Below are 23,741 nucleotides of genomic sequence, written 5' to 3' on the forward strand. Positions count from 1 at the left end.
AGCGGGAGAGTAAAGGCAAAGAGACAGATTATAAGTGGGAGATGCAGAAAGTAGGAAAAGTCAAGAAGACTGAGTGAAAGAGTGAGAACTACAAAGAGAATGATAAAGGTGTGGAGAGAGTCAGAGAGGAAGAGAAAGTGGTAAACAGAAGGAAAAGCTAAAGGCGCCTGGGAAGGAGGGGAGTGGGCTGAGCAGGAGGGAGGAGGGAAGCTCTGCTTCTCCTAATAAAGCCAGTGTATGTGAAAGGAGGCGCTGAGAAACGTTAGACTGAGCAGAGAGCTGTGTTACCAGTGAGAGAGAGAGAGTGGAAGAGAGAGGGCCAGAGACACCGAGAGAGAGAGGGGGGGAGACAGAGAGGAGAGAGAGAGGGGCAAAGAATAGAAAGAGCATTGTGTTGCTGCTGAGAAGGAACCCATGTCTGCACAAAGAGGTAGGTGTACTGCTATGACTGACACACAAACACAAATACACACAGTAGGAAACCTGATCACGCAGTGTATCCAGCAGTAGGATGTACCAGAAGTACGTACAGTAAATGTATCAGGTGAGTGTGTGTTCTCTTCCAACTGTCTGACTTGCTTCCCTGAATGTAGCAGCTGTGTAGCAGTGTGGGGCAGGTATGCGACTTTTCCTCAACATGTGTTGAGTGTGCATATGAGCGGCATAAGCAGGTGCCTCTGTGTGTGTGCCCACGTGTGTGTGTCTTGTATGTGGGACTCAGTGGCAGGGTTTAGGGTCCGTGTGATTGTGTCGCTGAGGATGAACACAGTGACACATTTGCACAGGGGCAATCTTATAATGAGAGGTTTATAGCGTTTTATCAGGCAAAGTGCATGTGACTCAGAGTAACTACGCAATGTTATCTGAATATTTGCAAGCATTTGATAGTTTGATTGAGATTGATTATTAATATGTCTGATGTATGATCCAATATTTGTACTGACGTTTGAATGGGTCAAAAGAGCAATTAGCTAATTATTGTTTCAGCAATCATAATTCATTCTCAGTATGAATCCAAAAGAACCTTGTGTACCTTAAACGATCAGGTCACCCAAATTACAAAAATAAATAAATAAATTGTATGCAGATAGTTTTCATTTTATGTGCTGAGGTTTTAAGATGTATGTTTTATATATGGAATTCCATTTGTGGTCCTTTAAACTATATTGTGTATTTCCAGAAACAACTCCCAGATACTGTGGATATCCCTTTTACTCTGGAATAATGCTGTGAGCTCCACATATGAAATTCCATTTACCTCCACTAATGGGTGTGAAAACACAAATCTCAGAGGAACCTGGAGAAAATAAACCTAAACTGCATTTTGTTTGTTTGTAATTTGGGGTGACTAGACCCTTTAATATCAACTCAGCCCAATATTGTTTGTATCTAAGAACAGGGTTGTTTTATGCTATTTAGGTATAAAGTGAATACAAGAATGTTTAAACAATCCCAAAAATGTATACACGAGTCCCATTTGCTTATGTTAAGTGGCTGATAGCTTATCTAAACTACCAAGATGAGGCTCATTGCTCACCATCTAGATTGGAAGGGCCTGATCACCCAAATTACAAAAAGTAATTAAAATGAAAATTCTGTTTTTATGTTCAGAAACAATGCTCAGACATGGTGTATAGCTTTTATGATGGAATTTTTTTTAAAGGGTTTTTCAATGCTGTGAGCGCCACAAATTTAATTCACCTCCACTTGCTGTGGAAGCAGAAGTCTCAGAGAAACCTGGAGAAATTAAAGTAAAACTATGCTTTTTTTTAATCACACACTTTGTCACTACACTTTATACACTTTGTAGACTACACTTGTCATACACTTTAATGTCAGCGGATCCAAATATCACCCATATGGGTTGTTTTACACTGCTTAGTTATCAGTGAATTCAAGAATGTTTGGAAAGTCTCAAAAATCTATACAGTCTCTATAAATCTAATCCTAATTAAGTATTAGGCTCCCACCTTTACTATGGATTTTTGTAAAGTAAATTTAAATGCTGGAAGCACCACAAACCGTTCATCGTTGCCTCCGCGTATTGAAATGAAGTAGACATTTCAAAACCTGGACAAATTAAACCAAAGCTATCTGCATGGCTAGATGCCACTAGGGGACCCTTACATCTCACAATATCATAACAGGGTTTATTTTTGGCCATTTAGCTTTCAACAATGTTTGGACAAAAAGCCACATTTGTGCATGGACTTTTTATATCTACAGTGTCATGATAAAGTAACTGGCTCTCTATGTAGATCAAAATGAATACCAAGTCACTATTGTTGGAATAATAATCGATTTGTGGCTATGATTTCACTCCAACCAGGGATGCTAGGGAAGGCGAAGGTTTAGAATGATTTTGCAATGGCTTTTTTTTCTCTGCTTAATGTCAGGGGAGACAAGTCCAGCCAAGGGTTAATGTCAGTGTGTCCTGTAGGCAAGGTCAGACTGAACACCAGTAAGAACAGACCACTTCCCTGTGGGTGACAGAGATGCTTCCTCTCTTTTTTCACCATATGACGATCCCAGAGGTTCCCTCGTTACAGGATGCGGCAGACGACGCCGTTTCACAATAGCCTGAATAAGAGTATTTATAAAGTATACGAACTAAAGGACACTGGGTTCAGAAGCACAATGTGTGTGATTGTGGGTGGGAATGTTGGATGTGTTTACTCATTAGGATAGGCGAGAAAATGATTTACGTGGGTTTATATGCATATGTGTTAAGCTGAGAAGAAAATCCATTTACTTTGAAGTACATAATTATCAACAAATATTCAATGCATCATATACAGTCTGCACTTCGTATCCATCATTGTAAAGTGCTTTTTATTCAAAAGATTATGTCTTCATTTTTTTTGGGAGGTATTGTGCAATAGATCATGCCTCCAGGTTTGAGCATATAGGCAACTCAGTAGACATTATTGAGTACAATTTTGAGGTACTATTTCTGTTTTAAGATTTTTGAAGTTTCATTGCACTTCTTCATTAATTGTTCTTCCACTATAATTGATGGCTGTAGTTTCTAATTAGTTTGCATTTCTAATATTCCATCTCCAATTTTGTCGTCCTACCTTTCCATATATATTCTATCTCTCCATTCTTGCTTCTGTCCTTTCATCTTTCCTTTCCTTTGTGTTTGTTTTAGAAAAATATTTTTTCGGCCACTTTTATTAGAAAGAATAGTGGATAGAAGTACAAAACCAGGGAGAGAGAGATGGGGGGAGACACACAGCAAAGGACCACAGGTCTGATTTGAGCCCGGGCCGCTGCAGTAAGGACTCAGCCTTAGTACATGTGAGCCTAAACATGCCCCTCCTTTCCTTTTTAAACTGTGCTTAAAGCATGTAAAGCCAGATCTGGAACAATGAGTACTTTAACTTTGGGTCACATTTTACAGCTGGTACTCATTTATATGTATTCACTAAAAATGTAATGCAAGACTTTACCTTTGTAATTGAGTATTCTTTCCACTGTGGTATTGCCACTTTTACACAAAAGGATTTAAACACTAGTTTCAGCACTGACGTCAGGCGAGTTGTACACATGTATTACCTCTGTAATGTTCATGACTTGTGACTTGTTAGAGCCTAACCACCAGCGCAGCATAACAAATTTCAGACCAGCCTTACAGGGACGTGTTGTCTCGTCTTACCGTCATTATGAAACCACAGTCATAGCCCTACTGTGTCACTTGACTCATCACTCTTAGTATCTGCTGATTCAAACACCCTCCCCTCCTTCCTCTTTCTCTTCTTCTCTTTTGCTTTTGTAGCTCTTTATCACTGGAGATTTGTGATACCATACGTTTTAGATCAACAGGGGTGGAGACGCAGTCATGTCATAAAATATGAAACACAGACCTGGACTTCATCCCATTGTTAACATAAACTCCAATGTTGTATGCTTCTTCGTGTGAGGATGGCATGTTAGGCCAAGCTATAAGGTGTGTATCTAGGCCTTTATGTATGTGTGGGTCTGTGTTTGTATGGCTACTTATAACTATACTTTTAAAGTTGTAAAAAAACACTTTCATTCCACCCTGTTTTTGCAAAATAAGGTCACTTTGTCTGGTGTTATGTCTTTGGCTAGTTTGGAATCGGGACATTAAGATTGCTTTTGGGGTTAGGCTTAGGAAACATGATCAGTTTGAATTGAATCGAAGTGTAGGGATTAGTGAATGAATGTAGCCTACGGTCATCTTGAGGTAAGGAGAGCGTGTGTTTGGTAATAAAAATGGCTGTGCTATAGATGTTATTTTATAGGTCACTGTTGTTAAACAATGTTTATAGATGAATGATCTAAATGCTACTCCTCTAAACCAGTGGTTCTCAAAGTGGGGTCCAAGGACCCCCATGGGTCCTTCAGGGGGTTCCAGGGGGTCCCCAGCAAAAAGACGAATACTTTATTTTCGTCATAATTACATCCATAAGTAGCACCGTGACGGACTGTCTGACTATTTTGGTCATGGGTTTTACACTTTCTGTAATAAAACATCTAAAAGCAAAAGTCTTATCAAATGGGGGTCCGTGGGGTAATTTGTGTTAGTTTAGGAGGCCCTGATGTGAAAAAGTTCTAAATACCTCATTTATACTGCAGGCAACAGAAGTTAATTTTAAATGTCAAGTCTCCCTCCACACTGCCTTTTTTACCTTCCTGCCTCCTGACAAGTTAAAGTTAATTCAACCATGTACTACATGTGCTTTATTTAAATATTTGCATTTTACCTTTAAAAATGTCCCAGAGAGATTCACCGAGTGATAGCAGATGTTATGTTTTCCACTTGTATTTCCCCATGCTCTCCTTTTCTGCAAATCTGTGTGCCTTTGAATAAGACATTGTGTGTGTTTGTGTGTGTACTTGTCTAGGCTTAAATGGGTGTGCTAAAGACAGATTGGGATAGTTACAGCAATTTGGTAGGTCCTCGCTTATTTACATGGCTGCTTGCTGGCTAAGACTTCATTTCAGGGTTAAAATTAGACTAGGTTTGGGATAGTGGTTGTAGTACAGCATTTAGTTGTGATCATTAGGGAATGCATACATTTCCTCACAAGTACAAACATACAAACCTGTGTGTTTGTGTGGCCTAAAAGCCTGTGTTTCCGTCTGTGTTGATGTTTCAAGAGAGTTCCTCTATGATCTCATACACTTAATTTGCTACTCAGGTAAGCCCTATTTTCTGCCTCAACATGTATTTGTGACTGTGTCTGTATCTGTTTAGTTGGCAGCCAACAGCATCGTCATGAGTAAATGATTACACATAATGTTAACAGTCTTTCCCGACTTTGCTCTGAAAGCAAATTAAAGAAGAACTTCGTTTATGAGCTCTCTTTCTAAACACTTGTCAATTTAACTGGAAGGAAGGGTGAGGTTCAGTCTAGGGCAACTTCACAGCAACTTCCCTCACAGACTTTGATTTGTACTACAATAAAGCAGGAGTTGTAATTGAAGCCAGCTGTCATTAATGGAGTCACTCTTAAATGACAAGGCTGGTTGTTTACTTCACTAGCCGACATACCACAGATGTTCACATACATTTTAGATGAGCCAGTCAAACAACTAACGACAGTATAAATCAAGGCATGCGAAGACATTGTAAAACAACATGTGGAAATCACATGTGGTTTGATTCTTGCTTCATTGTGGCTGCACGCATTCGAGGAAATGTTTGATGAATCCCATAATCACGCTGAAGAAAGATGCTTGCCTTGTATGATGTAGCTCAGACAGTAATGCAGTCGGGCTTGGTGGCTTTGACCTCCATTAAGATCTTCACTGCATGAGCCTTTGATAGCCGACACCAATGTTGCTACCTCAATATAGAAGCTGTTTGTGTCCTATATTTTGTTAATATCTTTATTACCACACTATCAACTTTCACTGCTTTTCTGAGGACACCCAGCTCGACCTCTCCACCAAACCCACTGCCTCCCTCCCTCATCAAATCCCTTCCAAGACATCAGGAGCCTCCTCAAACTCAACAGCAACAAGACTGAGGTCATTCTTATCGGCTCTAAATCCACCCTCTCCAAACAGCAAAACCTCATTTTAACTATTTATGGTCTCCCAGTCACTCTGTCTTCAAAAGTAAAAAGCGTTGGTGTCACTCTGGATAACACCCTGTCCTTCAAAACCCAAATAAAAACCATCACCTGGTCAGCCTTTTTCCACCTCTGCAATATCCAGTGGCAGTTCTAGACCAATTTTATTGAGGGGGCCGGGCTGGGGCCAGTTGTTTTGTCAGAGGGACACATTCAATCCGGGACAAAAGAGACAAAGGTAATGTTCAACAGGATCTTTTCAGTACCTTAGTTATAGTTTTATTAAATTACATTATTCAACAAAACAACATTCCTGTGAACTTTACCTCAAGTTACAATAAATTCTTTGATGCAACACTTCTTTGTAAGGCTTAATGAACAGTATAAGCTCTAGTGTACAAGCCACTCTCTGGATCCCAGTTTGTATTTTGTGTCCCACTATAACTTTTGCTAGGAAAAATAAACTTCTCAATATTCACCCCTGTTAGTAGTCATGATGTGAAGTATACACAAAATTTAATACTTGATAGAAGGCCATCATCTGTGCATTATGGATGGGAATACATATTTTGACAGACTGCATGTCCAGCCTGGCAGGACCAGTAGGCTAACTGTTATTGCTTTTTGTGTATGAAATTGTGCTGTTTAAATGCAATGCACTATTAAATTGTTGTGATAATAATTTACCCTTTAAGAAGGGGGACTGAGAACAATTTCTACCAATATACAAAAACTATCCATGCAATGAAAACATGGATAACAAGGACAAAATATTGTCTACAATGCTGCATTCAGTTTAATGTACGTTTCGAGTCAAGTAGATTACCGTTGAGGCGAGAATTGCGTTAAAACAGTGATTTTGATTTTACAGTATTGATGGCGTAGATATTTGTAAGAGCAGCTTACTTGAAAAAGGTGACAGCCTGTCTGGATCTAGCTTCCAAACAGTAACATGGATGACTCAGTGATCAACGTTATTTCCCCGCGGCAGGGGGAACACTTTGTACCAGGGGATAACTACCTTTGCACGACACCGGACAGTGGCTGTGTAACGTCCTAAAGGATCCAACTAGTTGAGACACATTTGTTCCGCCTTTTGCATCAGTGTCATATGGTCGCAAGGAAGATATATTACTATGATTATTGTAGACTTTTTGTTTAGAGGGGAGCCAAAGGGGGATCCAAGGTCTGTGTTACAGGTGCACTGGCTTTTGCTCAGTTGAAAAATGGGTGGGTTCAAACAAAGGATGGTATGACCTGAGTTGTTTAACACATCTAGATGTGAATACCAGGAAATAAAAGTTGAAATTCTGAACTCTTGTCTCATACTCATCTTTTGATCTTAAATGATCTTAACAAATGTCTTCAGTAAAAAACAAAAGAACAGAGGAAATTGCCTTACCGTTCCAATACTTTTGGAGGGGACTGTACCGGACTGTCGCCGTTTACTTTGCCACGACTCCGAGTCTGTTTTCCGCCACTTCAGTCGCTTAACTTCCGTGTTACAGTAAGTAACAGTCCGAGCTCGTTATTGGAACATGCAACAACAAAAAAAATCTGGTGCCTTTGAATTCCAGCAGTCACCTCTCCTCCCATCCACAGATTTATAAACCAGCTGTCTGTGTTGGTTTTACTGCGCCTTACTGCGCCTTACGCTGCCCTACGAAACGAGTGCTAAAGGGAGAGATGACTCTACACCCCTCGCTTTAACCAGAGTATTTCCACTAGGCTGACAACAAAATCCTGTTGTGTGCTGTATGTATGAAAGGACAACTGGTATCTCTTTGGACATTACAGCTAGAGAGCCAGCAGGGTCTTCAAACTGGATCACCTGTGTGCAGTGCTTGAAGTGGACCGGTACTCATCGGTACGCAGTATTACATTTTAGTCTTTGGCATACCGGGACTTTTTCTCGCATACCGGCACTTCTCACAAGCTGCCGCTACTGTTCTCTGCCCTCTCCATATCAGGTTCTCTGGGCACTACGCGACACTCACATGTTCGCGTTCTCGCCTGCCTGCTAATCTCTGTCGGCGGAGATAGACGAGGAAGAAGCTTTCATGCTGCCATATGCATACATCCTCTTATATACAGTCTATGGCTACATCAAACCTTTTAACCACATTTCACAGTTTTCATTCAGTGAATGGAACTTTTTTAGTTTTACTCCAAACTTGAGCATTTAAATTGGTCTGAAACCTTTCAAAACATGTGCAAAGTATGTTGACAGTTTTTCCTGCAGGAAGTTTGTTGTGTAGAAGTGTAGAAGCTTCATCATTTCAGATAACACACTGCATCCCACCTACACAGTAACTAAAACACCTAGATTATCTTTATTGCAAGTGTGACAACTTTTGCCCTTTTCACGTAACTGTTGTCCATCAAGTGGTAACAAAGTTGAAGACAAGCTGTAAACCAAAATCCATAAAGGACATTCAGAAACCTAATGGTGACATCACAGATTTTAGCTGGGTGACAAAAACTATGCTCATTTACAGAATTCACAGTAAATAAATAAATTAGTGTAAACTAGTATAAGACTTTATCGAGTTTAGACAGCTCTGGAGGTCATGCTTTAAAAGAATAAAAATAGGCATGAACTTTGGCTGTTTGCTTCAAACTGCCCTAGTCAAACAATTACAGGATACTTTGTGATGGCTGTGTGTGTGTGTGTGTGTTTTGTTTCCTCAGTGTGGGAGGCTTTGAGTCACACAGCCCTCACCAGGGAGGAAGGTTAGGGAGTGATAAGTGATATCTATATAATGTTGACTCTTGTGCATGTTTAAATATGTGTGTTCATGTATCTGCATTTTTGTGGCAAGAAAAGGAATTAACAGAATGGGTCAACACATTTGCATGCAAGTCGGTGTTTTGGGTCTGCAAACACACACACATACACAGACCCAAACAGCAACCCCCATTCATACAGACGCACACACAGCCTTAGAGAAAAGCAGGGGATTCCAATCTGTCACGGAGATGACATCACAGCCTGCCAGTAATAAAAATCAACTAAACAAGGGAGTCCCCACTTCCCCTCACTTCTACACATCCCACAGAATACAGAGAGAGAACTAGAGAACGAGAGAGAGAGAGAGAGAGAGAGAGAGAGAGAGAGAGAGAGAGAGAGAGAGAGAGAGAGAGAGAGAGAGAGAGAGAGAGAGAGAGAGAGAGATATATGCTATGGTGAGTAACTCATTAGTTCACAGAGGGGGGTTGGGGGGTGGAGCAAGAGAGAGTCCCTTTTAAGGGGTTCACATGCTCACTAACACACGCACAAACACACTTTAGCTGTGTCTCCATAGTGACCGGCTATGCTGCCCCGGCTTGGGGAGGAAATGCCAAACTCAGTGCTTCAGAGCAGCTCCACCAGGGGAAAAAAACACACACACACACAGCTCTATTCTAATCCTCTGTCTGGCCACGACGGAAAAACCTCTCTTCATCTTATCACCCTGCTACCTCCCCCTGTCCATTTCTCCTCTTCCTGTCCTCCCCATATTTTCCTCTCCTATCCACTTCCTTTTTCTCTCCCCTCTCTCTCTCTCTCACTCTCTCTCTCTGTCTCTCCCCCTCCCCCCTCGTCATTGGTAAGTTCATTGAAGTAGACAACAGAGGTAAGTACTCTCTTCCGCTCTCTCTGTTCACCATTGGCTCAATGCTTTGATGTGCAGTAAGTTTCAGTCTTTGTGTGTTTTCCCACAGTAGACAAAGGTCTAGTTTACTATTATCACTGCTGCAGGTCCTGCTGATGAAGAGTCGCACAAAAGCAGCTGTGTGTCTTTCTATGTCCTCATGAAATATGAACTGTACTTTACAGTCGGGTCAGTTTCTACAATGTTTATGTGTGTATGCCAGCTGTCATGTGCAGCCTAGATAGTGCCGGTCAGTTTACTTACCCTGCTAATAATCAAACAACCTTATGTGTGTCTGATGTGTGCCTGCAAGTGCGTGTACTTAAAAATTCAGGCTGGAATCTTGTTCATCACTCTGTGCTATCACCTTGTGAATACAGAGCAGGCACTGTATACTCTATTATTGTCCCTGTATAAACTATAGTAAATGCATATTATCTACAATAGCATCTGTGTGCCCGCATGCATCAAATCCCATTAGAAAACAGCGGAAAATCAATGAGTACTTAGGAAGGAATGGGAACCAAACAAAGCAACAGCAGACACAGCGACCCTATATTTATTTTTTCCCAAGATTAAAATAATACTTGTAATTAATGACTGTCAGCTAACACTGACTCATTGCTATAGCTTTATTCATAATAACATTACTGTAATAGACAAGTTATCTTTCTGATTGAAGCCAATGTTTTGTAAAAGCACTTCAGCCACATTAATGACTGTCTGAAGTGTTTTCTTTTAATCATCTTCCAAAGGAGCAATCTTGTTGATCTTTCAGCATTAGCTAAGTACTTCGGTGGAATACCCTTTCAAACATGCTGTGGCTTAAATCAGTGGTTCTCAAACTTTTTCACATCGGGGACCCCTAAACTAATTTACTAATTACCACAAGGACCCCCATTTGATAAGATTTTGTCCCAGGGTCCCCCATCTGATAGGATTTTTGCTTTTACATGTTTTATTACAGAAAGTATATGAAAACCATGACCAAAATAGTCAGACATTCTTTCACTGTGCTACTTATGGATGTAATTATAACAAAAAAAAAAAAAAAAAAGTATGCCCCTTTTTGCTGGGGATCCCCAGACCCCACTTTGAGAACCACTGGCTTAAATAATAGCCGCCTTGAATCAATTACCAGCCTGGCGTGAGTTCAGACACACCAAATCAGTAATCCATCTGTAGTCCTTGGTTACAAAACAACACAATTAAATACTCTCCAACAACCCCGGAGGAGACTCTCTCTCGTACATACAAACACACATACTGTGAGATCACTCACATCTGGAAGCAAGACACTAACACACTCCCTTCCTCTTTCCAATGTGTCCACATCTTCCCCTTTCTACCCCGGCAACCCTCTCGCTTCTCTTTCCTGTCTGTCTGGCTGTCCTGCCCCCGCTCCCAGAGATGAAAGAGAAGAACCCCTGGCACATGCCTGTGACCATCATCATCACTGTGATTGGCGTCATAGCGATTGTTGCCTTGGTGACGGTAGCAGTTTTGCAGAACAGGCCCCTCCCCCAAAAGTACAAGGTATGGCAGAGGAAAATACTAAAATGTTGTAGCCTGTTCCCTGTGTGTGAGCCCACTGCAATACAGTAGGATATCTGTCCAATGTCCACAAGCCAAATATGCTCTCTTGTAAATATGATGTCAACCTGTACAGCTGGTTGTAGAAATCCACTACCAAATAAGGCCAGTGGATGATAAGAATATTAAAATCACCACTCCTTTTTGTCAAAAAACCCCAGATTGAGTTTTACAGGAATTATTCATTACAGCACCTGGGGTGCGGTTTTACAAATAATTTTCAGCACAAGATTTTTGCACAGATAAATATACTGCCGTTTGTTCAGGGAAGTTTGTCTGAGGGCTATGCACTCATCACAACGAATGTTTAAAAGGTATATCTAGATGGAACTCATCCAGAGTTAATCTCACTGAGCACTGAACAGGAATTCCTCCTTCTGTCTCTACTCCAGTATGGGATTGTGCTGGATGCCGGTTCCTCCCACACAGCTCTCTATATCTATGAGTGGCCAGCAGAGAAGGATAACAACACAGGAAGAGTTGAACAGATACATTCGTGCAAAGTCAAAGGTATGCAGTCTACTGCACAATGCATCACATACACACACTTAACCCTCACATTCACATGTACAACCACTAACTGATAAATATGCAAATTGAACAATGAACAACAATGAACTTTATCTTATCTAATAAAATATACTTTATAATAGGAGGACAAACATCAAGGCCTGAAGGCATGAATATCACCCATAACCCTGACAGACTCCTTTAAATTCTTCAGGGCCTACATCAGTAACACTCTGGAGTATCAACACCAGCCACATCATCAAAAAGTCCCAGCAAAGATTTTGAAGTTCTACGGTTGAGAAAATGTATTTCCAAAGGAAAGGGTCTGTCTGATGACGAAGTAAAGAGCTGAAAATAATATTCTAAATTGAGCATCTGTGCTGGTACAACTCTCTGTTTCTCATACAGCCCCACTTCAAAAATCCTGAACTATCCCTTTAATCAGGAAACCATTTTTTATGAACAGTTCAAATTTTCTGGATTTACTAACTGATTCCTTGGTCTTTAAAATGCAAAAGGTGAAAAATGCCCATCACAATTTCCTAAAACCTTGATCTTCAAATGTCTATGTTAAGTCTGACCAACCAATCCAAAACTGATTAATTACAATGATATAAAACAAAGAAAAGCAGCCACCTGCTCATCCAACCCTCTGCAAGAGAATGTATGAAAATACAAATGTGTCTGTCTCTTATGCAATTGTTCTTGCTGGATTATTAAAGCACTTTTAAATAAACATAGATAGACAGAGAGAAGTCTGTCAAACTGACTCCTGCCATTAGCTTCTCTTCTGTAAGTTGATTTAACTACTGCTTTTTATCATAGCAGTATCAGCTGGTGTGTGTGCTGGCCTTCCTGTTCATGTAATTTACATGAGTTATCAAAATTAAAGTAAAACACAGCAGATTATCAGAGACAAAAGGATCAACATGGTTCTCTAAGAAGCACTGCATAAAACTGCAATGTTTTATCTTTGATGGCGTCGTAGGGCCGTTAGATAAAATATATGAGCCGGGGGAGGGGGATAATATTCAGAGAAAACACAAAACATTTCTGAGATTAAAGTTGAAGACATTTTTGAGAAAACAAAAAACTCCACAGTGCACTTACTGGTAGGCCTATATATGGACTTCGCAGATTTGGATAGTGACAAAGGACATGCCGGATAAAACAAAATAAGCCCTGGGGGAGGGTGACTGTCCTCACACATACTGTTAAATTACACTTAATGAAACACTGTATTCCTCAAGATTAAAATCCAATGTGAATTTTATTAACAATCCAAGTGCATAGTAGATGTGAATCTGAGCTGATCCCAGGGAGCAACTGATCAAGCTCCATATACAATACCTTTCTTACGTTCCTCCTTGTGTGGGCCTTAATGCAATCCAACCTTTCCAAAATGTTTCTAATTCAACTTTTGACACCATTATTTTCTTAACTCGCCCTGTTTGGCACCTGGACCTACTCTCAAGTAGAGAGGATGTGCACGTTCATGCAGGATATCTAATCAGGGATAACCCTGGATGTCATTTTGCCCACTGGGAAACTCAAATATAGCAAGTTGAATATTTAATGGAAGGTACATCAGGCACACTTCACCAAGCCTTCTTCTATATTGCAAATTTCCTTAACAGTTTATGAATTTGTACATATGACCTTCAATTTCCGAGCAGGCATCTCTGACCGCAAGGCTCTTTATGGTCACTAAATTTAGGCTGAATTAACTCAACCTCCTCTTGACATTTTGCTCAACTTGCAGGTCCAGGTATCTCCAGCTATGCATCCACTCCTGAGAAGGCAGGGGAGTCTCTGACAGCATGCATGCATGAGGCCGAGCAGTGGGTCCCTAGAAAAAGACACCAAGAGACCCCTCTTTATCTGGGGGCTACTGCAGGAATGAGACTGCTGAAGTACGGAACACAACCCCATAATCAAACATAAAAACATAGATTCACAAAAAAAGTAACAAAGCGTGCCTTTTCATGCTGATACTGGTGTGACTGCCTTAACTCTGTAATTGTGTTTGCACTGGCAGCTGAAGTGCTGCTATGTGTAGCCTTCTCCGTCTGCCGTTTTGTGATTTATCTCCACATGAACTTTTCTGCCAGTGCAGCAAATACGTTACTGTCAAATCCATTATATACGACACAGTATATTTATTATTTACGGACTGCTGTATTGATTTGAATAATGGATGTGAATCACTCTGATGAATTTATGTTGTGTGTGCATGCAGTATGGAGAACAGCGAAGCGTCGGGCAAGGTGTTCCAAGCTGTGGAGGAAGCCCTGAAGAGGTGCCCCTTCTCCTTTCAGGGAGCGAGACTACTTAGTGGCCAAGAGGAGGGCGCCTTCGGCTGGGTCACAGTCAACTACTTGGATGACCGCCTCAAACAGGTCTGCATGTGTCTGTCATGCATACATGTCCATGCAAGTTTGTCCACTTTTAGATGTGCTTACTGTGCGTTACATTACAAGATTACTGCCATTAAAGAGTAACTTGTTACATTACAGCGGTACTTATTGAGAAACTAGATTGAGTACTTTTGCATAACCAAAAACGCAAACCCCTCTGTGATTCCTTTGCATGTTAGAGGGCAAGTAGCCTACATCTCCACTGAATGTATTGACTCATTATACCCTCAATGCATAGCCTAGTCTAGAGCCCATAATCTGTAACTCCGCAGGCTAATAACAGGAATGACAGACACAATAGTCCCTTTACAGCTAGATTATGTTTGATTACAAATATATATCTCAAGAAGGTACGGGGGCGCAATGCATATAACCCTAACAAGTTCATATAACATGTAATTTATTTTGCAATTCAACAGCAATGAAGTTTGTCAGTGTGCTCAAGCTGTACACTGACTTTAGCGCCTCCTCTCTCTGCTGCAGGGCTTGGAAACCACAGGTGCCCTCGACCTTGGCGGGGCCTCCACTCAGATTAGCTTTGTATCAAATAATTATGACGGTTCAGAGTCACCTAACAACTCTGTGAACTTTCGACTCTACGGAAACGACTATAACCTGTACACTCACAGCTTCCTGTGTTATGGGAAAGACCAAGCACTGCGTATGACGCTTGCACATCAGACTTGGGTAAACTACTGTTTTTTTTTTTTACTGTTAACATTAATGGACTGTTTGAATCCAATCTAGTCTGAGGCAATTTGAGACTTAATAATCTTTGAGACAGACATGAAGTGCTGAAATGTCCAATGATGCTGACTTTGAATTTAATTAGCTTCCTGTCTCTGTCTCTCTTACACCTCTCCATCTTGCTCTCTCTCCCAGTCAGGTCCAGAAACAATATTAGATCCTTGTTTCCACCCTGGCTACACTGCAACAAAGAACTACTCAGTTCTCTATGATAGCCCCTGTGTGTCAGACAGGAAACCCCAGAACGCTCCTGCAACCTTCAATCACACAGGGAATGGAAAATTCCAACAATGCCAGGAAGTCGTCAAAAGTGTCTTCGACTTCACTCACTGCAAATACAGCCAATGTTCTTTCAATGGGGTCTTCCAGCCTCTTTTGAAGGGGCCATTTGGGGTAATGTAACACAGCTGTCAGTGTTTATTTATTAGCAAATAAAAATGGCCCATGAGACACTGTGTTGTTTTCAGGGTTCAACAATACACGGGAGTTACACAACATACAGACTTATCAGTTGTAGTGTATGTGAGACATAAGGCCACACATAATGAGAACTAAGTATTTAATAACTTGCTTACCAGGAAATGTTTTTCTAACTAATTTCCTTTTGCCTCATCTCTTCCTATCGCCCTCTCCCTCTCACTGCAGGCCTTCTCTGCTTACTATTTTGTGATGAACTTCCTCAATCTGACTGATACATCCATATCTCTGGAAAAAGTCAAGGAAACGCTAACACGCTACTGCGCTACCCCTTGGAATCAGGTAGGGGCATATTTGTTACACACAAACACACATGTCCTATGTCCTCCAGCCTGCCTATGCTGTACATTGATGATATCATTGCATTTGAACTACTTGAACAGATAAAACAGCAGCATCCGGATGCAAAATTGACGTATCTGGCTGAGTACTGTTTCTCTGGCACATACATCCTCACCCTGCTGACAGAAGGATACAACTTTACCTCAGAGATGTACTCCTACATAAAATTCATCAAAAAGGTCAGTAGATCACAGTTTCCTATATCACACACCCAGGAGTCATACCCCCACCTGCTTTAAATGAGATGATTTTAGTATTCGAAGTCAAATCAAATCAAATTTATTTAAAGTGTAAATTAACCAGCTGTGTGGTCCCAGTACACTTTACAGAAAACAGAGACATAAAGTTTGCAGAATTGGATAAAAAAAAGGCTAACAACACATAAGAAACACACATTAAACAACAACAATAAAACACACAATTATAAAACTAATAATAAATACAATAAATGAAATAGACAATTAAAATTTATAAAAATTCATAAAATACCCTAATATAGAAAAAACATCCCTAACTAAAGAGAACAGTTAAAGCCTACTTTTAAATATGGAAATGTTAGTTGCTTCCCGAACCCTGATAGGGGTCTGATTCCACAGCCGAGGTGCCTGATGGCTAAAGGCTCTGACTCCCATTCTACATCTAGAGACCCTAGGCACTACAAGTAGCCCTGCATTTTGGGAGCGCAGTGTTCTAGTGGGACAGTATGGTGTAAGGAGTTCTTTCATATAGGATGGTGCCTGACCATTAACGGCTTTGTATGTAAGAAGAAGTATTTTAAAATCAATTCTCAATTATACCGGGAGCCATTGCAACGTTATTAAAACAGGGGTGATATGATCTCTCCTACTGGTGCTTGTCAGAGATTTTTTAGAGCAGCCTCAAAGCACGGAGTTACAGTAGTCAAGCCTTGAGGTAACAAATGCGTGGACACGTTTCTCTGCATCATCTCGATGCAGAAGGTTTCTAATTTTCGCAATATTGCGGAGGTAAAAATAGGCAGTCCTTAGTTTGCTTTTGTGTGCGTTAAAAGACAGGTCTTGATCAAAAATAACTCCCAGATTCCTCACGGTGGTGCTGGAGGCAATTCCATCCAAGGCAACTATGTCTGCAGACAATGTGTCTCGGAGGTCTTTGGGTCCAAGTACTACAATCTCAGTTTTTTCAGAGCTTCTATAGATTATTTCAACGATTCATTGATGCATCGTTTAAGAAGTACTTTTGTTTGGCGCCAGTGTCGTGCCGAAAAGTGATCGCCCGCCAAAAACTGATGTTTGGTAGGCCTATGTCTAATATCTTTGTTTATATTTGGAAAACGGCCTGTAGCCTAATTAACATGACTTACTGCCAACTTAGATATAAAATGAAGACAATTTTGCAATTATCCTTACGACTCTGCATTATTTTACTTGCTGTGTAGGCTTACCAACCAATCCACTCTTTTTTACCTGTTAAAATACCTTTAAATGGCCGATACAACCCATAAAATGCAGTAGGCTATTTCACTTGCCAGAAAGTGATTGAAGAGACTGGGCAATACAGCTCCAGCAGACTGCAATCAGTTTTCAGCGGACGATCACTTTTCGGCACCTTCCCCCGGTAACGGGATCAGCTGTGCATGTTTATAGGTGATAGATATTTATTGGTCCTTTCGGAAATTCATAGTGTGTCATACAGCAAACATAAGACCAACAACCAGACAGCTGCTTTATAAACATCACCCGAGTGCTATACAAGTGATACTACAGGCTCGTAGTAGTAGACTACTTTTAGCGTCGGCCGATGGTCTTGCCGTTCACACAACTTGCCGTCATCTGATGGGAGTCTTGAAGTTCACACTATGTGACTGATCGGTAACGAGCTGACAGCGGCTTTGTCCCCCGACGCAGGTCTCCAAACCACGTTGTCAAGAAAACACACGTGAAACTGGAAATGAGTGATCCTGCACATGAAACAGCCGTTGTTTGTTATTATAAAGATAGCAATTATAAAGACAAAGAATGTGGGTGAAAGAATGGATTAGCACACGCAGGTAGAAGGGATTGTCTGAGCTACAGAGAGAGCTGTGGATGAGTAAAAAGGCGCAGCACCTCGACACCCAGTTAACTCATGACTGTGAGGTTACAACTCATGGCCCAAAAAGGAGAACAAAAAACTAGATAATCCATCAAGGACTTGCTCAGCCTACAAAACTTCACAGCAATTTTACCAGATGTCAAACAATTCCAAGACACCTGATACGCATTTCCTCGGTTCAGTCTGAGACCATTATAGTAAATGGCAGTTAAGTGCCAGTTAGATATAGCAGAACTAAAGCTCATAAACAGCCTTATGGCTAGCCTCAGGCAGAGATGTTTTAAAAGGAGACACACCACTTAAAGAATCCTCAAAACAACACTATAGGGAAGGCCCGTAACGCCAAAGATGGGGGTTATTCCACTCCTCCCACTAAAAAGCCAGTCGTCTGCTTTTGATATTGTAGCCGAGAAACATATTAAGCCAATTGTGTGGTCCCACTGACGTATGGATCTACTACGCTTGGGTCACTGCTACCACGTATGCGCAGTAGAAGTGTAACCTGTGGGTAAAAAAAAACACTTTTTAAACCTTATTTTGGGGCCAAGTCATATTTTCTAGCATTTTTTTAATCAGATTTGCAGTTATTATGTCCCGGTGACTATTGAAAGTGCAGTTAAGGCTCTCTCCCCATTCATTTAGATAGAGGCCTGGGGTGTCATTTATAAATGGTGTGTACGCACAAAAAAGGCCTGGAAACGTGCGTTCGCCATTTCCCATGCCAAGGTTGTGATCTATTAAAAAACAATCTTGAAGGGAGACTGAGCGGGCCTCCACGCAAACTGAGGCATGTGAATGCACATAAACTGGAGAAATGATAAATGGTGACTGACATGGTAGATGGATGAAACGGTTTGATTGTGTAAAATAAATTGCAATATTACCTCCGAGTATTATAGGGTAATAAAACATTATATCCATATTATGAGTACACTGGTAAAACAGATAAAAGCCTTTCTGAATAAACAAACACCTGTTTCATTGATTTTCCCTGAAATACGCAATAAAAAAAACTTTAAAAATGTAAGATAATTTGCAGCCACACAAAAAGAACCATGATTTAGGATAATAAACACAAACAGAGTATCTGTTTCGAAAGCTTCGAATTCATTGTACAGTTTAATAGGGAATCGTATTAATTAATACTTGCATGCAGTGCACTTCATTTTCATAAATAATGTGAAAAGTAGGACAAATTACATTTAAATTGATCGCATTTTCGATGCCTCACTCGTGCAAATACGAGTACATAGTTTCATATGAGAAGTGGTCACCTGCTGCCCCCGTGTTCCTGCTCTACACCCTCTGCTACAACAACTATTGTTACTAGTCCTATTGTTATTATAATCATTAACATTACGATTATTATCATTAACACTACTATAAATATCTATACCATTTTTCATTTAGTCTATAGCAACATCACCTTTACTGTCTGTACCGCTGTGTGTATATTATGTAGGCTGCCTCCCTCCCCTCTCTCTCCTTCCATCCCTCTCTTTTTCTCTCTGTTCCGCTCTCTCTCTCTCTCTCTCTCTCTCTCTCTCTCTCTCTCCCCCATTCACCCCAACCGGTCGAGGCAAATGGCCGCCCACCCTGAGCCATGGTTCTGCTCGAGGTTTCTGCCTCTTAAAAGGAAGTTTTTCCTTGCTTCTGTCGCCTAGTGCTGCTCTTGGTGGGAATAGTTGGGCTTCTGTAAATAACATCACAGAGTACGGTCTAGACCTGCTCTTTTTTGAAAAGCGCCGATAACTGTTGTTGTGATTTGGCACTATATAAATAAAATTGAATTGAACTGAATATAATGTCAAAGGTGTAAGACTGGAGGGAAAAAGGGACTGAGTATACAGGGCCCTCATGTGAGGAGGGCCCACAAAGATACATAGAACGAATAGCCGTGGATGCCGGGAGGGGCTCATAGAGAGTGCTTACATACAGGGACCCCTGTATATTAGCACATGTTGATGCACTGTGCGCCAGCGTGTTGATGTGATGCGTTGCTTGTAACAACACTATTTATTAAGTAAATCTTTCACTGTACGGCTTACGTCACATAAAAAAAGGCATATTTCTTTTAACTCTCTCACTGGCAGCCTCTTTAAGTGAGCGGAGCGTTTGTGTAGCCTAAATAAATGTTTAAACCTGAAGGCATTTGGTTTAGTCTCTCCACATTTTTTACCTACCCATCCAATGCGTTTTGCATAGCAAATGTGTACCCCCTCCACCACCGTCACAACTCAGGAGGGATACTCCTTCCTGAATATCAGTTATCAAGGGGATTGAGCTCTGGTGGCCTCTTTCCTCTGGTGCACAAGCACTGAGTGTGTGTGTGTGTGTGTGTTTTACGCATAAAACAACATTATCTTTCTTGCTTCAACCTCACCAAAAAGAACATCATTGTTACACTAGGTTAAATTTCTTTTTTAAGCTTTTCTGTCAGAATTTGTCATCGTCATCTTCATTCAGCCTGTACATAATGAGGGGCGTTTCACTGACCATTTTTAAGCAACTATGGCCGTTTAAAAGGACGGACAAAGAGCTGGCTCACATGCGCCACGTTTCAAGTTGATTCTGATTTATAAAAGGAAAAAAAGTCACAAATTTCAAGAAAATACGGTTTTGCTGACGTAGCTTGTGTTATTAAAGGCTCTGTACTCTTAAAAGCAGGGTATGCAGATGTTTATTAACATCTGCATACCCTGCTTTTTCATAACAGCTGTCACATCAGCTACTTTCTTAAAAATCTTAGGGAAGAACTGCAGACATTTATAAATGACTAAGATGTCACACATGCTTTCAACTGGCTTTATGATTAAGGTCTTTTTTCAGAAGATTACCCTCTTCCAGCAGCTCTGTATTTTTGCAATCTACAATGGCCTTAATACGCCATCGTAGTAGGCTATGCGAAGAAACAGTCATGTTGCAATTTCCCTTGAATAGTAGCAAAGCCCTTCTCATCTGAGATCTAACAGTAAGTATACAATGTATGGACTAAATGGACTGTACCTTAGCAGACAAAAGCGCTTTGCAATTTGCCTCTCATTCAACTATTTGCATGCCATGCAAGAGCTGGCTTAACAATCAAAGTTTATATTTTTTATTTATCCATGAGGTCAATATTACAATTGCAAAACAGCCAATATACAATATTACCCTCTGCTAGAGACCTGAATTGTAGTGACCCAATAAGCACCCTCAGACAAGCCAACGCCATCAGGGGAAACATCATCAAAAACCAATTCAGCCCACTACCAAAGAAAACACTTTCAGTACTTAAAGGTCATTAAAGCATATAATGTATATGCCAAACTACAACCAAACAACAAGACAAGAGCTCATCTGCTACATTACATTATGTTTCACACCAATACAAATTCACGATTTAGCAGCAGTTACAGTTAGCAAACATAACCTACAGCAACACAGCATCAGCAATGAGAATGTGAAAGCAATTAATCCAAATAATTCAAGCTAAATTAAAGATAGCTTCTAAGCATTGCGAAGAAAAACAGCCTGCTGAGCCAAAAACATCACCAGCAAGGAATGAAAGGACAAGCAGCACAGGGGGCAGGCCTACCTAGTTTGGCAGGCATGATGGCGACTGGAAATCAGAGCCGAGTTCATCCCCAACAAAACGTAAATTTCTACCACACATACACACCCTGTTGTGTACGCAAACGCATGGCATTTTCCTGCCTTTTTAACACCTTTGTGCTTACAAACTTTACACAGCTGATTGGGTAACACCTGAGACACGCCCACCAAACAGGAGCAAACATATCTCGAAGCCCGTTGCAGAACGTTGCGCAACGTTTCAAGGAAACATGCCGTTCAATGTGAAAACGTTGCAAACCGGTGCAAAACGTTTTGAGATTGAACCCGCCCATAGGCTACCTCAAAGCCTGTTGCGGAACGTTCCATCCGGTTCATGGAAACATGTCATTCAACCCCGAAACTTTGCAAACCGGTGCAAAACGTTTTGAGACTGAACCCGCCCATGTGTTCTCCCGTTTGGTGGGCGTGTCTCAGGTATTACCCAATCAGCAGCAACAAGTTTGTAAACACAACGGTGTTTAAACGGCAGGAAAATGCAGTGCGCTTGTGTACACAACAGGGTGTTCAGGGAACCACCGTTTCTGTTGAAAAAAACGTTTTGCAACGTTTTGTCAGCGCTGAACTCGCCCCTGGAAGCCCTTATGTTGCAAAAGGTTTTTGAGATTGAACTGGTTTCAGCCTTCTATTCATTGATATCTAATTGGACAAAAAAACCAAGAATGATTTAAATATCTGACTATTAAATATTTAAAATAATGATAATAAATGTACACTTTTTGTATTAATCTATCAATAAATGGGTAAAAAAACATAAAACAATCAATAAATACATAATTACAAAAATGAATATCCAAGTAAGTAATGGGTTTATAAAATAACTTTTAAAACTAAGTTTTAAAAGAGGAATAAATAGCTAAATTCACACATTTTTTCGGGCAATTAAGTCCCTGTTTTTGTTTTGTATATTGTTATTGTGTATACATTTTTGAAATATTGCTGTGAAAAAGAAGTAAATTTTGCATTTGAAAACTCTTATGTTTAATAAGTTTGACATGTCTTCTGAAGTGCTGTTAGAGAAAACATCTTTAATTAGAACTTTAAATAGAAAATATAAGGGAAAAAACAAAGTGCCTTTGTAAGCCTTCACAACAGCTTAATTGATCTCTACTGAAGGGGGGAACACCATCCATCCATCCGTCCATCCATCCATCGTCAACCGCTTATCCTGCATACAGGGTCGCGGGGGGGGGGGGGGGGGGGGGGGGAGGAGAGAACACCATTCTTCCAAAATATATTACTTCATTGGTGTTTTGATAATAATGGTAGAGAGCGCTGTCTGACATGAAGGTCCAAGTTATTCCATAGGTTTTTATTTGGATTGAGATCTGGTGACTGTGAGGGCCACAGCAAATTATTTTTGTACTTATCAAAACATTCAGTGATCCCTTGTATATATGGAAGCATCTGTATTCTATCTACACTTACTTATTTATTTTTTACTTAAATTTTGTCACCCATCTGTATTCAAGTACAGTATTAATATCTCCAAACTGTACTCACATGTAGTACATCAGTGAATGATGGTGAGTTTTCCCTCTTCCTGTGTTTGTGTCCAGATAAAAGGCAGTGATGCAGGCTGGACATTGGGCTACATGTTGAATCTGACCAACATGATTCCAGCTGAGGCTCCTGACTCTCCGCCTCTGCCCCACGCTGGTTACGTTTCCATAGTCACCATCATGGCAGTACTGCTCTTCATCCTCTTCATTGTCAGCCTGCGGCCTCTCTGGCCCCGCTGCTCGAAACAGCCACAGATCGTATAAACACACAAAGATATATGTATGAGTGACGGTGAGGGAGGGAATGTCTGTGAGGGCTTGTTAGTGTGTTGGTGTAAGCTATTCTACCAATAATAATAAACATCACACCTTCCAGCCTTTGTGGGGAGGTCAAAGTTCAACATCTGCTGCACAACAACAACAGTCCTGCAGCTCAAGTGGATTCGAGGACATTTCAGAAGGACAAATACTTTCTCTCACTGTGGAGTCAGTTTTTCTGTTTTGATTGAAGGACAGTATGTGAGTATGTATTTTTGAGTTTGAATGTGTGAATTTGAATGTGTGCTTGAGTGTGTGTACCCACAAAAGTCTGCATGTATATGTCTTATGATGTGAATATGACACTGAATAAATAAAATAACCCAAGTTTATATCAAATGTTTAGTTCACTTGTCATTTGTGCAAAAAGTAAAAATAGAATCAATTATAACATGTTCAATGTTGCATGATTTGCACAATTCAGAAAGCTAATTTATAAAAACTACCATTACAAAGTTATGCTATTTATTA

General features: G+C 40.5%; 1 protein-coding gene across 4 annotated transcripts; it reads left to right on the top strand.

The window, feature by feature from the left end:
- The first annotated feature begins 255 nt into the window (after positions 1-255).
- Positions 256-23,609, top strand: entpd1 (ectonucleoside triphosphate diphosphohydrolase 1). Of its 4 annotated transcripts, none has more exons than XM_038735547.1 (10): positions 256-430; positions 11,088-11,215; positions 11,665-11,782; positions 13,545-13,695; positions 14,022-14,181; positions 14,683-14,886; positions 15,082-15,339; positions 15,592-15,705; positions 15,807-15,944; positions 23,010-23,609. In XM_038735547.1, the coding sequence occupies exons 1-10, from the start codon at positions 415-417 to the stop codon at positions 23,214-23,216; spliced, it is 1,494 nt and encodes a 497-aa protein (XP_038591475.1). In that variant the 5' UTR covers positions 256-414; the 3' UTR covers positions 23,217-23,609. The 4 variants fall into 4 exon arrangements, with proteins under 4 accessions (XP_038591475.1, XP_038591476.1, XP_038591477.1 ...); XM_038735548.1 differs by lacking the exon at positions 256-430 and adding an exon at positions 449-544; XM_038735549.1 differs by lacking the exon at positions 256-430 and adding an exon at positions 9,455-9,661.
- The last annotated feature ends 132 nt before the right edge of the window (positions 23,610-23,741 follow it).

Source organism: Micropterus salmoides, unplaced genomic scaffold (assembly GCF_014851395.1).
Source record: "Micropterus salmoides isolate LMB-PRFRI ecotype aquatic unplaced genomic scaffold, ASM1485139v1 Ms_hic_scaffold_21, whole genome shotgun sequence".
NCBI classification, from domain to species: domain Eukaryota; kingdom Metazoa; phylum Chordata; class Actinopteri; order Centrarchiformes; family Centrarchidae; genus Micropterus; species Micropterus salmoides.